Source organism: Polistes dominula, unplaced genomic scaffold (genome assembly GCF_049000335.1).
Source record: "Polistes dominula isolate Pdom_NZ unplaced genomic scaffold, Pdom_raw_medaka contig_49, whole genome shotgun sequence".
Classification (NCBI taxonomy): Eukaryota; Metazoa; Arthropoda; class Insecta; order Hymenoptera; family Vespidae; genus Polistes; species Polistes dominula.
The window spans coordinates 1,638,953-1,651,362 of NW_028300914.1; the positions used below are offsets into that span (position 1 = coordinate 1,638,953).

At 26.1% G+C, this 12,410-nt stretch overlaps 1 protein-coding gene across 1 annotated transcript; it reads right to left on the minus strand.

Moving 5' to 3' along the window:
• Positions 1-1,759: 1,759 nt before the first annotated feature.
• Rab23 (RAS oncogene family member Rab23) lies at positions 1,760-12,076 on the minus strand. Its single transcript, XM_089169740.1, has 6 exons — positions 9,891-12,076; positions 5,619-5,740; positions 5,357-5,519; positions 3,592-3,671; positions 2,884-3,077; positions 1,760-2,305 (listed from the first exon to the last, which is right to left on the minus strand). The coding sequence occupies exons 1-6, from the start codon at positions 10,059-10,061 to the stop codon at positions 2,172-2,174; spliced, it is 864 nt and encodes a 287-aa protein (XP_089025866.1). The 5' UTR covers positions 10,062-12,076; the 3' UTR covers positions 1,760-2,171.
• Between the last annotated feature and the right edge of the window lie 334 nt (positions 12,077-12,410).

Below are 12,410 nucleotides of genomic sequence, written 5' to 3' on the forward strand. Positions count from 1 at the left end.
TTATCTTCTTCATCTTTTCTAATTGTTCTTTTTCATCCTCTTCATCTTCTTGTTCTTCACCTTCTTCACTTTCTTCTTTATCTTCTTCTTCATCTTCTCTATTCTTCTTTTTCAACTTCATCTTTTTGTTTTTATTAAAGTGTGATAATATAAATCAAATGAAATCAGAATTGAAATCTTTTCACAAACATTTTTCTTCACATTTATTTGTTAACATTTTAATTATGTAAAAATTTCATCGTGAATAAATAATTAAATCGAAACGATGATTTATCTTTTTGATCGAAAAAAAAAAGAAAAAAAGAAAAAAGAAAAAGGAATATTAAAATGATCTACTGCGATGAAATTTAGAATAAATTTTCTGCTACTAGTTGCTTATTAAAATCATGTTTATGGTAAATCCACACATTTGCGTTTATGTATTCGTGTTTTTGTACAAATTCAAATTATTCATCTTAGAATGTGTACATTTAAATATTAATTAGAGAAATTGTTCTCTTATAATATGATAGAATCGTTTTCCAATTAGAATTTTCTTTTTATTTACTTTCGATTAATCTCTGAATGTTCGAATTGAAACATTTGTATCTTGAATAAATCAATTATTAAACAAATTAAATTTCTTTTTATGAAGGAAATCAGAAAAGAAAAAAACGAAAGAATATGATTCAGCTAAAAAAAAAAAAAATAGCCGATTCAATTTATTATTTTCTTCCTACTCCCATACATTAACAAAAATTACTTATCGTAAAGTTTAACATTTCGATTTTCTTCTGAACAAATAAATTTCCCTTATACGAACTAATTGTATAAATTAATTGTTTGCAATATTTATATATTTCATTTTGGTCTATTCTAAGCGTTCGCTCGATAATAATATTTAAAAAAAATATATATATAATATATATATATTTATATTGTTAAGTTTGCGCTAAAAATTAAAAAATAAAAAATTGGTAAAAATTATATATACAAAACTTCTTAAATATATATATATATATATATATATAATATTATATGTATAAAAAAAAAAGTATAAAAATTAAAAATAATTCTCTTTAAATTCGAAGGATTTTTCTTTTTTTTTTTAAATTAAAAAACAAACAAAAAATATTAAAAATTTATATATAAATACATCCTAACGTTAGATTAATAAAACTGTAATAAATATTCGCACTATTAATCATTTATAATTAATTACATTATTATACCTGAATTGGATATCATTTCTACATATTTCAAACGTACATTTACTAATACATTAAAAACAATAATAATAATAATAATAATAATAATAATAAAGAATTAATTATAAATGAAACGTTGTTACAATTTATATTAATTAAATGATTAAATTACTATTGGGATCTCAATTCGGGAGCAATTCGACCTATCTACTCTAATTTTGTATTTAGCCACCAGATAGCGTATTCAAGTGCTAGAGATCCCACGTGACGTAGCAATTCGACCTATCTAATCTAATTTTGTATTTAGCCACCAGATAGCGTATTCAAGTGCAAGAGATCTCACGTGACGTAGGGCGTAGCAATTCGACCTATCTACTATAATTTTGTATTTAGCCACCAGATGGCGTATTCAAGTGCTAGAGATCCCAATATCTATGAGTTATTTTTAAATGTAAATTGAATATTATTTACAATTATTGTACGTTAGTAAAACACACTAACATTTTCTTGCATATTATTCAATTTTCACTGTATATATATATATTTTTTTTTTGTTTATTTTTCTAACTCTCTCTCTCTCTCTCTCTCTCTCTCTCTTTCTTCTGTAAATATATTTTACTATATTTATTTTCTTTGCAAACATTATACACACAACATTCATTCGTGGGCACATTTAAACGAAATCTCTAACCTCAAAATCTTATACAGTAGTTATACTTTTAAAATATAATATTGAAAATGCATGTAAACATACGCACATAATAATTTTTCAAAATTTAAACCCCTGTGGACGGAATTGTTTTCATTTTTTTGTTTTTTTGTTTTTTTGTTTTTAAATATTATAGAATAATAAAAAGTGTACACGCAGGAAGTTAGTCATAAAAAAAAAAATTCCATAAGTTAACATATATAAACATCTATGTGTGTTGCACATTGCCACTTGTAAATGCATATTAAAAATTAGATATTTAATATATTCTTTGATTATAATAATCTGCAGGCGCTCTTGACGAAATTCTTTTTTTTGTGATTTCTCGTTTTACCACCACCTGACCTTAAAACTATGGTCCCGTTTCCGCTGTTACGACAACACGTTGATCCGTTTGGACTAAAGGCACCTATAACAACATAATAAAAATAAAATAATAATATTATATTCGTAATATATAAATTCATTGTAATGTAATATAAACAAAACAATGAATTATTATATTAAAAATAAATAAATAAATAAATAATTGTATCTATTAGAACAAATTAAGAATTTCGTAAATTATGATTTAATAGTACAAAAAATATTTCAACACGAACGATTGTATTTAATTCTAAAAAATAACACACACACACACAATTTTATATAATTAATTTAACGAAATAATAATAAAATATATAATAACAATAAATAATAATAAAATTAATTGAACGAAATATTATCGTAATTTGATAATTTTGGAATTATCTTAGGTAATTCGAAAAATCGTTTCGTTTTTCTTTTGTAAAAATGAAGACAATTTTTGCTTCGAGGTTAAAACTTAAACCTTTCAAGTGGTCATAAATAGTTGATTGTGATAAATTTAAGTTCTCATCGATCTCATGTGTTACTATTTGTCAGTTTGCATCAACTAACATCATTATTGTGTTAGGAAAAAACGAAACGACTTTTTGAACCACCTAATACTTTAAATATGGTACTCACTTATTACAGAAGGTGATCTAGGTCCTGTTGAATACAACCTTAAATCTTCTTGATAATCGTTATCGTTACGACGCATTTCGTGCAAACAACGCGATGCCAAATGTCGGAACACGCTCATAACACCGACATCTTCTTTCACGGATGTTCGCAATAGTTTACATCCAAGTGCACGACCAAGTCTTTCAGCTTCGTCCCTGAAACAGTTGGTCATACGTTTTTGTTTTTTTTTTTTTTTTTTTTTTATTTCAGAAATATGACCTCGTATATTACTCGAGTGTAAGAAGAAAAAAATAAGAACACAAGAACAGAGAAAAGAAAAAAAAATATATAAAAACAAGGCAAACGATCAAAAAATATCGAGGACAAATTTTACATATTAATTAATTGAATAATATATTCGTTCGAAAAAATCATTAATTCAAAAATTATGCAGAGAAAAAGAAAAAACAAGATAATGATGATGATGATAAAGATAAAGATAAATATTATATAAGTAAATATAATATTTAATAAAAAAAAGAAATGTGTGTGTGTGTCTGTGTATAATGAGAGTAAATTTTTCAATTTATGTTAAGCAAATATATAAAAAAAAAAAAGAAACGAAGATTATAAATTAAAGAATATTATAAAATAAAATAAAATAATATAAATGAAAAGAATATTATAATAAAAAAAAAAAACATTAATAATTAATTGATTTTCACTTACGGACCAATGACGCATTGATCGACCAGATCCATTTTGTTTTGTACGAGTACCGTTGGTATTTCGCCGCATTCATTTTCTACCTAAAACCAAAAAATAAACAAACAAGAAAATAAATGAATAAATTAAATATTTATATATATATATATATATATATGAGCAGAGTGATAAAAAAAGAAATGATATTAAATTGATATGAAAAGTACACGTAATGGAAATTTTGCAATAACACGTTAACTTTATACATCTTTACAGGTTGATGTGTCATCAACAAAAATTATTTCTCTCTCACTCTCTTTTTTTTGGGGGGGAATTCTTTTTTATTTTTATTTTTTTTTTTTTTTGATTAAGAACCTAATAAATGATTCAACTTTTTAAGTGTCGTCACTTGTCGTTATAACGGTGTATGATAAAAATAAAATAAACTTATATGAAATCAGATGAAATATTAAGTTAAATGAAGTTAAATAAAATAAAATAAAATAAGAAGAATATATTAAATATTGATAATTAAATATTATATACGTATAAATTATATAATATATTAATTATTAATATTTAATCAATCCGATACACAATCAGTCAATCACAGTCCGATACACAAGTCTTTAAGTCAACAAATTTACCTTATACAGCCATCTGTTAGAATCTTATCAAACTAACAGAGATAATCATGACTCTTTGTTAATAAACAAATAATTCGATTATAAATTGAGATATAAACTATCCTATCTTTCAAGTTGGATATAACTGCACACAGTGTATAAAATTTTATTCAAATCGGTTCAGTAGTTTAAGAGTCCATTGCGGACAAACAACGTGACACGTAATTTATATATATATATACAAAGAAGATTTATATTATATAATATAATAAATATAATTTAAATATTTTATAACAAACAATATATAAATATATAGACACAGATTGGAATTTACCAAAAAAAAAACAAATCTAAATTAAAAAAAAAAATAGATAGATATTCCTTCATCTTTTCTTTTCTAAATTAAATTACAAAAAAAAAGATATCCTTATGCATATGTAAATAATATATTGACATATATAAGATTGTATGAAATAATTATGCGTTGAAAGGAAGGATAAAGATTCTTAATACATTATATGTGTATATATATATATATATATATATACTATATGTATAAAGAAGACGAAATTATATGAGTGTGTTATATGTGTATATATCTTGAAGAGAAAAAGGATGTAGATAATCGCGCATTCTCGAGAATGAAGCTCACGTTTGCTTGAACGTTTAATGCGAATCGCGACGAGACAGATATACGCGTGTTCTCCATCCTTTCTATCTCCTTTCTCGTGGACGGATTGTGCTAGAGGATACACATAACCGTTATCGTTTCAGTAACGAAGCCTTCGTTTTACACCGAATTATCTGACGTTTTATACCATACTCATTTTGTACCTGAATGTATGTGTGTATGTAGATGTGGATATGCGTATGTGGATGTAGATATACGTATCTATATGTGGATATGCGTATGTGTATGTGGATATGCGTATGTGGATGTAGATGTGTGATGCGGATGTGGATGTGAGTATGTGAATGTATGGATGTGGATGTGAATGTGTGGATGTGGATGTGGATGTGTGGATGTGGATGTGTGGATGTGGATGTGTGGATGGGGATGTGTGGATGTGGATGTGTGGATGGGGATGTGTGGATGTGGATGTATGGTTGTGGATGTGTAGATGTGGATGTGTGGATGTGGATATGTGGATGTTGATATGTACCTTTAATTTCCATGAGGGAATAGCGTCAAAAGAATTTCTATCTGTAGCAGAATATGCAAGGACACAAGCATGAGCTCCACGATAATAAGCTGCCGTTATGGCATCGAACTCTTCTTGACCTGCTGTGTCCCATAACATTAATCTCACGTCTTCGCCATCTATCCTAAATATAGAAATAAAAATATTATATAAAAATAATAATATTATAATATTAATTATTATTGAAATAATAATTTCCCTTATATTAAAAATAATATCTTACTCTATTTCACGTTCGAGAAAATCAACACCAATTGTCTTCTTATAATCCCTAGTATAAGTACCCTTACAAAACCTTTGTATCATTGATGATTTTCCCACAGCACCATTACCGACTATCACCACCTGTAAATATAAAAACACGTATCTCTTTTAATTATTTAAAAAAAAAAAATAACATAAATAATAACGAAAGGATAATTTAACAAGCAACAAATAGAAAATAAATTTACTTGGTCATTCGACCAAATTCTATCGACATTTTACACCTATACAACACATACACACCAACCTACACATATACATACATACAAGTGTACATACACTTCATTCACACATAGTAGATAGACACACATAGATACATATCTATTCAAAGTAAGTACACTTATACATTATGAGGGAAAGGGATGAGGGAGAGGGATGAGGGAGAGGGATGAGGGAGAGGGATGAGGGAGAGGGATGAGGGAGAGGGATGAGGGAGAGGGATGAGGGAGAGGGATGAGGGAGAGGGATGAGGGAGAGGGATGAGGGAAGGGGTGTTACAATGAATCATCCTAACAGTCGTTTTAACCACCAGAAAACGAGGGCGTTCAACCCTCATGAAATCTCGATCGATTTTACTTCGAGAAACGAAAGAATCTAATTAAAGGTAACCTAAAGGCCACAATGGTTACAATCTTATCATTCAAACGAGAGTTCTTAATTACACGCATATTCACACACTAATCTAATTGGCTATGTTTTTGAAAATAAAAATAAAAATGAAAGAAAAATCAAAGAATCAAATATAAATTATAAATAAAACAATAAATTATTAATTGAAACAATAAAATATAGATTATAAGAAAATCACACACACACATACTGATTTAATTGGGTTTTAACACTAACGAGCTATGTTTTTGAAAATAAAAATAAAAATGAAAGAAAAATCAAAGAATCAAATATAAATTATAAATAAAACAATAAATTATTAATTATTTAATTTATATTAATTATTTAATTATTTAATTTATAATAATTTATATTAATTATTAATTATTTAATTTATAATAAATTATTAATTGAAACAATAAAATATATATTATAAGAAAATCACACACATACTAATTTAATTGGTTTTTAACACCAACGAGCTATGCTTTTGAAAATAAAAATAAAGAAAAAAGTATTAAAATAATAAAATGATAATATATATATATATAAGAACAAATAGTACCAAAATAATAATAAACAAACAAACAAAAATACTAAAGTAATAAAATGAAAGTAATAAAAACACAAAACACTATCGTTTCGCGGATCGAAGTGTAACATCGTTAAATTCAGTCAAAAGATCTCAATCTAACGGGTTTTATTTATCTTATGGGACACTATCTCACACACTCAAACATATACTACATATATACATATACTACTACCACACTCGGGTCCTTTGGACCCGGACGAAAAAAATCGTTATAAAAAAAAAACTATTGCATAGATTTACATCAACATTTTTTTGAAACTTCTTTAATACTTACTTAAAAAGACTATATAAGTTTTATAATTTTAAATTAAATTTCAATATGTTTAAAAAATAACCAAAGTTGAACAACTTTTTACTACCCTTCCTGGAGTAACACGCTTACCACACTCGGGTCCTTTGGATCCGGACGAGAAAAATTGTTATAAAAAAAAAACTATTGCATAGATTTACATCAACATTTTTTTGAAACTTCTTTAATACTTACTTTAAAAGACTATATAAGTTTTATAGCTTTAAATTAAATTTCAATATGTTTAAAAAATAATCAAAGTTGAACAATTGAGAAAAATGACGTCAAGTTGCAAAAAAGGTCTGGGTCTTTTGGATCAAGTGTGGTAAACAAAGGTTAAATGTCTCGAAACAAGAGATATATGACTTACATTAGACCAATTTCATAATTATGGGCACATATATCTCTTAATAGACATATTCTTTTTAAATGTTCATTTTCTTGTACTTTTATCTACTTTGTATCTATGAGTTACTTGAAATTTATATTCATAAATTTATATTTCTATTTTATGTTTTTATCTTCGTATATCTACGAGTTAAACTTGAAATTTATTCTTAAATGACACCTCATATATTGATTTATAATACCACTAAGAAAAAGATTAGTCATTGAGTACATAGTGGAATAGAAAGTTGTATTTTCTTGGTGTTAAAATTGAGAATATGTGACGTTAAGTATACCATAAAATTCTACTTGAAAAGGATCAAGATTAAAGGATAATTTGTGTTAAGTCGTTTTATCTGATCTTCAAGAAGAAATGAATTAGTACTCAATTTACTTATAAAGTAATATCAAGTTTGACAAAGTGGAAAACTAGATGTAATGTGGGGTATCGATTTCTCAAATGATTTCAAATGATTTCGAGAAATCGATCTCTTCGAGAGTTAGTTAAACGAGAAGGTGGATTCGTTTTGTTTTTTTTTTTTTTATTATATTATAAAATAGATTTTTCTTATTATTCACTTTAAATATTCGAAATGTAAAAAAAAAAAAAAAAGAAAAAACCAACAATATTCATGAAACATTCTTAATTTTCTCTATTCGAATGGGATTTGTTGGGACACACGTTAGAGTTTTACCTGATGTGAGAGTCTAAGTTTTACCAGACCGTGCCGATAAGAAAAACTCAGGCTTACGAGTTTCGCTCATTAACTATCCCTAGCACGTTCGAAACCTTGCCCTTGAAACTCCACAGTACTCCCTTGTCGTCTTCGTCTTCGTCTACGTCGTCTACGTCGTCTACGTCGTTGTCGATGTTGATGTCGATGTCGTTGTCGTTGTCGTTGTCGTCCCTTTCGATTAGAGACCGCAAATATTTGCGCGCGAACCTTAAAGATATAGTTGGAAAAAAAAAAAACAAAAAAAAAGAAAAAAAAATGCAAAAGAATGAAATTCTTAGAAAAACGAATTCAACGAGTATATATATATATATATATACATATATATATATTTTTTTTTCTTTTCTTTCAAGTCACGGTTCTACGATCACCTCACCATCAGCACCACCATCAGCACCATCATCACGTTCAACGACTTATCAAAGTTTTATTTTACGATAGAAGAATGTTTCCAATTATATCGAAAGAATTTGCTTCAATAATTTTACGATACACACACAAACCCACATATATATATATATATATATATTATTTTATTAATATATTATATATAAAATATTTTTATTTAATATATAATAATATATTAATATTATCAAATATATATAATATTAAATTGTAAAATTTAAAAATATTAAATTAAATTATAAAATATATATTTTTATATAATTAAATATAAAAATTAAAATTAAAATTAAAATATTATATAATATATAATATTATATAATATATAATTATTAATATAATATAATAAATAATAATATGATAAATAATTATAATATAATATTTTAAATGAATATAATAAATAATTATATAATATATAATATATATATATATATATATATATATATATATATATATATAAAATAATCTATTTAATTTTTACGATAATATTAATAATATATTAATTATTATTATTATTATTATTATATGAACTATATAATATGTAAGATTGAATTAATTAAAAAAACAAAACAGAAAAAAAAATTTAGAAATAGAATTTGTTTGAAATGAGATAGATATTAATAAATCATATATGCTAAAATAATCATTAAATTAAAATAGTCACGGTCTTATGATTACAACGTAAAATGTCTTAAACTGTAAAAGATAAACAACATGAAACCGGTATTAAACGAAAGGAGACAATTTCGAGACGCGTTAGTTTTTCTTTACTATGAACATAAGCTTTCCCGGCCGGTTTTAGATGCCATCATCCACCTCTCTTTCTCTTTCTCTTTCCTGTCTTACGAACGTAATTACACAGAAACAGACAGATAGACGGATATAGACAACATGCATACATATACATACACACATATATATATATTTACACACATACACGTTGAGAAATAAATTTACAATGTAATAAAATAAAATCATATATATACATATATATATATATATATACTTGTAAAACCAACAATATGTATATATATACATTTACTACTTCATCTGTAGTTTACAACTAACAACAATAAAAATAATTAAAAAAAAAAAAATCAAATAAAAATGATGAGATAAAATTGGACATTTAATTGTAATTGTTATTGTTGTTGTTATTATTGTTGTTGTTATTATTATTGTTATCTTGTTCATTTGAATTTTAATTCATTTTACCTTAAGCGATAACTCGAGTTCTTCCTCCCGCATTCTGACCGTAACGCGATTAGCATAATATCCAGCTACGATACATGGTGCCCACCTCCAATACTTTGAACTCTCCTCTTCCGTTTTATTCTTAAATAAAATCGTCCTCCTCACTACGAAGGAGGAGTTAAAATTCACCATCGACTATTGCTACTTTCTCGATAAACCAAATCGGCCACGTCGTCGCAGCACCTCGATCGTCTCATTATCGCGTTATTTTTCGATTTCGACGCTACTGTGTATACGCGGCCTTTTACCTGTTCCTACCTCTTTTCCTATATATATATATACCCTCTCTTTCTATGTTTCAGAAATAACTCTACCTTTCTCTCTCTCTCTCTCTCTCACACACTCACTCTACATATACATATATTTCCGATTATGGTAAAAAAAAAAAAATAAAATAAAATAAAAAATAAAAAATAAAACAAGCTCCAGATTCACACAGAACCAACCACGTTTGTGAACTAAACTCACACACTAACTTAAATTATTATATTTAATATATTAGAATATTATAATGTATGAATGAATGAATCCAACGAATGAATAAAACTATGGTAAAAAGAACAAATGAACGAAGCACGAAGTTATTCCTTTTTTAGAGGAAGAAGACCGCTTAACACACAACCACACTACGCGCGTCTACGATCGACTGAACACCTGTGGAGAAAAGCACCTGCTCCTGCGAACGAGCAACATGATAGCCAAACACGTATGGTGACTTCACGAACCTAGTGACATTTTCTCGATATTATTCTTAACCACGCCTCGATGCGATTTTACCCTGTGTAACCTTGAGTAGGACGTCCTCCATATTTATTTTTCTTTCTTTCTCTATCTCTCTCTTTCTCTCTTCTTCTTCTTCTTCAACGGACGATGATCTTTTTTCTTTTTTTTTCTTCTTCTGTTTCCCCCTCCTTGACTAAATTGTTTTATACAATAAATTATTCATAATTTATATTTATTTAATTATTCTCTTCAATTATCATCATTGATGATTTTTCAATTATTATTATTATTTTATAATTGATTTCTTTTTTTTTTTTTTTAAAGAATAAATTAATAATTGATAGAATTATTCAAAGAAAATATAACGAGTTGTGAAATGAATTAAAATAGGCGTTTTTTATCTTTAAAAAGGGCGTAATCCATTCAATTCACACTAGAGACATTTTTTGATGTTAGATTTCTACATTACCGACACTGGATCTACACTGAATTTAAGGACTATAACAATAAATTGATAATTATATAATTCGAAACAATTAAATTACAAACTTGTTCGTCATATCTTTAAATATTTTAATTTCATTCGAAATAAATGTAAAAGATAACAATTTAAAATACAGTCATAGATCCAAATCTCATCACGTGATGATACTACTTGATATAATACAATAATTAATAAAAATTAGAAAGAACAAAATTATTATACACCTTTGCTCTGTTAATTTGTTAACATTACCGAATCCAATTGAATATTAAAAAAATAACAGTAAGTTACAGGATATAATACTCGTTGTTAACGTATACAGTAAGATTAGAAAATTTGTGTTTTCATTTTGAACATTGTAAAAACAATTACATACATAATCATTAATCTCGTATAATATTTTCTTTGACTTACTACGCGTATCAATTAATTAATATTCAAAACGATTCTTTTATACGAATTAAAATACATGTTTAATATGAATGTATAATATTATACAGGAGATAGCGTTACAATATGTAAAACACAATTACGTGATTAGATTAAGAAAAATAAATATAATAAAATCAGATATTTACGTGATCAAATGTATAAAATATAAATTGAAATGAAAAATCACACGTTGTAATTTGTATCGGATCATTTCTGATTGGTTACGCACTGGTCACGTGACACTATGATGTACTTACGAATACGTAATTCAAACGAGACTCTCGTAAAGAATACTGTAAAAAATATTGTAATAAAAATCAAATAATAACAAAATATAATGAATTTTTTTTTCGTTAATATTCAATAAAAATTGAATTAAAATTGAGTGTTCATTTCTATAGTATGTAAAATTGGGATGAGTGAGAAGAGCACAATGTAAAAACGTAATACATATTTTTGTTGTTTAGTGCTATTATATATATATATATAGATGTCATAATATATTAGATTACAAGTTGTTGTTTTTTTTTTTTTTTTAAGACGATTCTTTGTGAAGAAAAAAGACGAACAAAAAAAAATGGAAATAAAAAAAATTGATGCATAAAAAAAAAAGATTAAAAAAAAAAAAGAAAAAAGACAAGAATATTAGGTACAGCAATAATTTAAACGGATATTCAATTGTTTTCTTTTTCCATCTCATACGTAACAAAATAATAGTACAAATACTATAAGAACTTACACACACATGATCATTTTACTTATATAAACTCTTCTCTCTTTCTCTCTCTCTCTCTCTCTCTCTCTCTCTCTCTCCTTCTAAAAATTACTTAATAATTAAAATA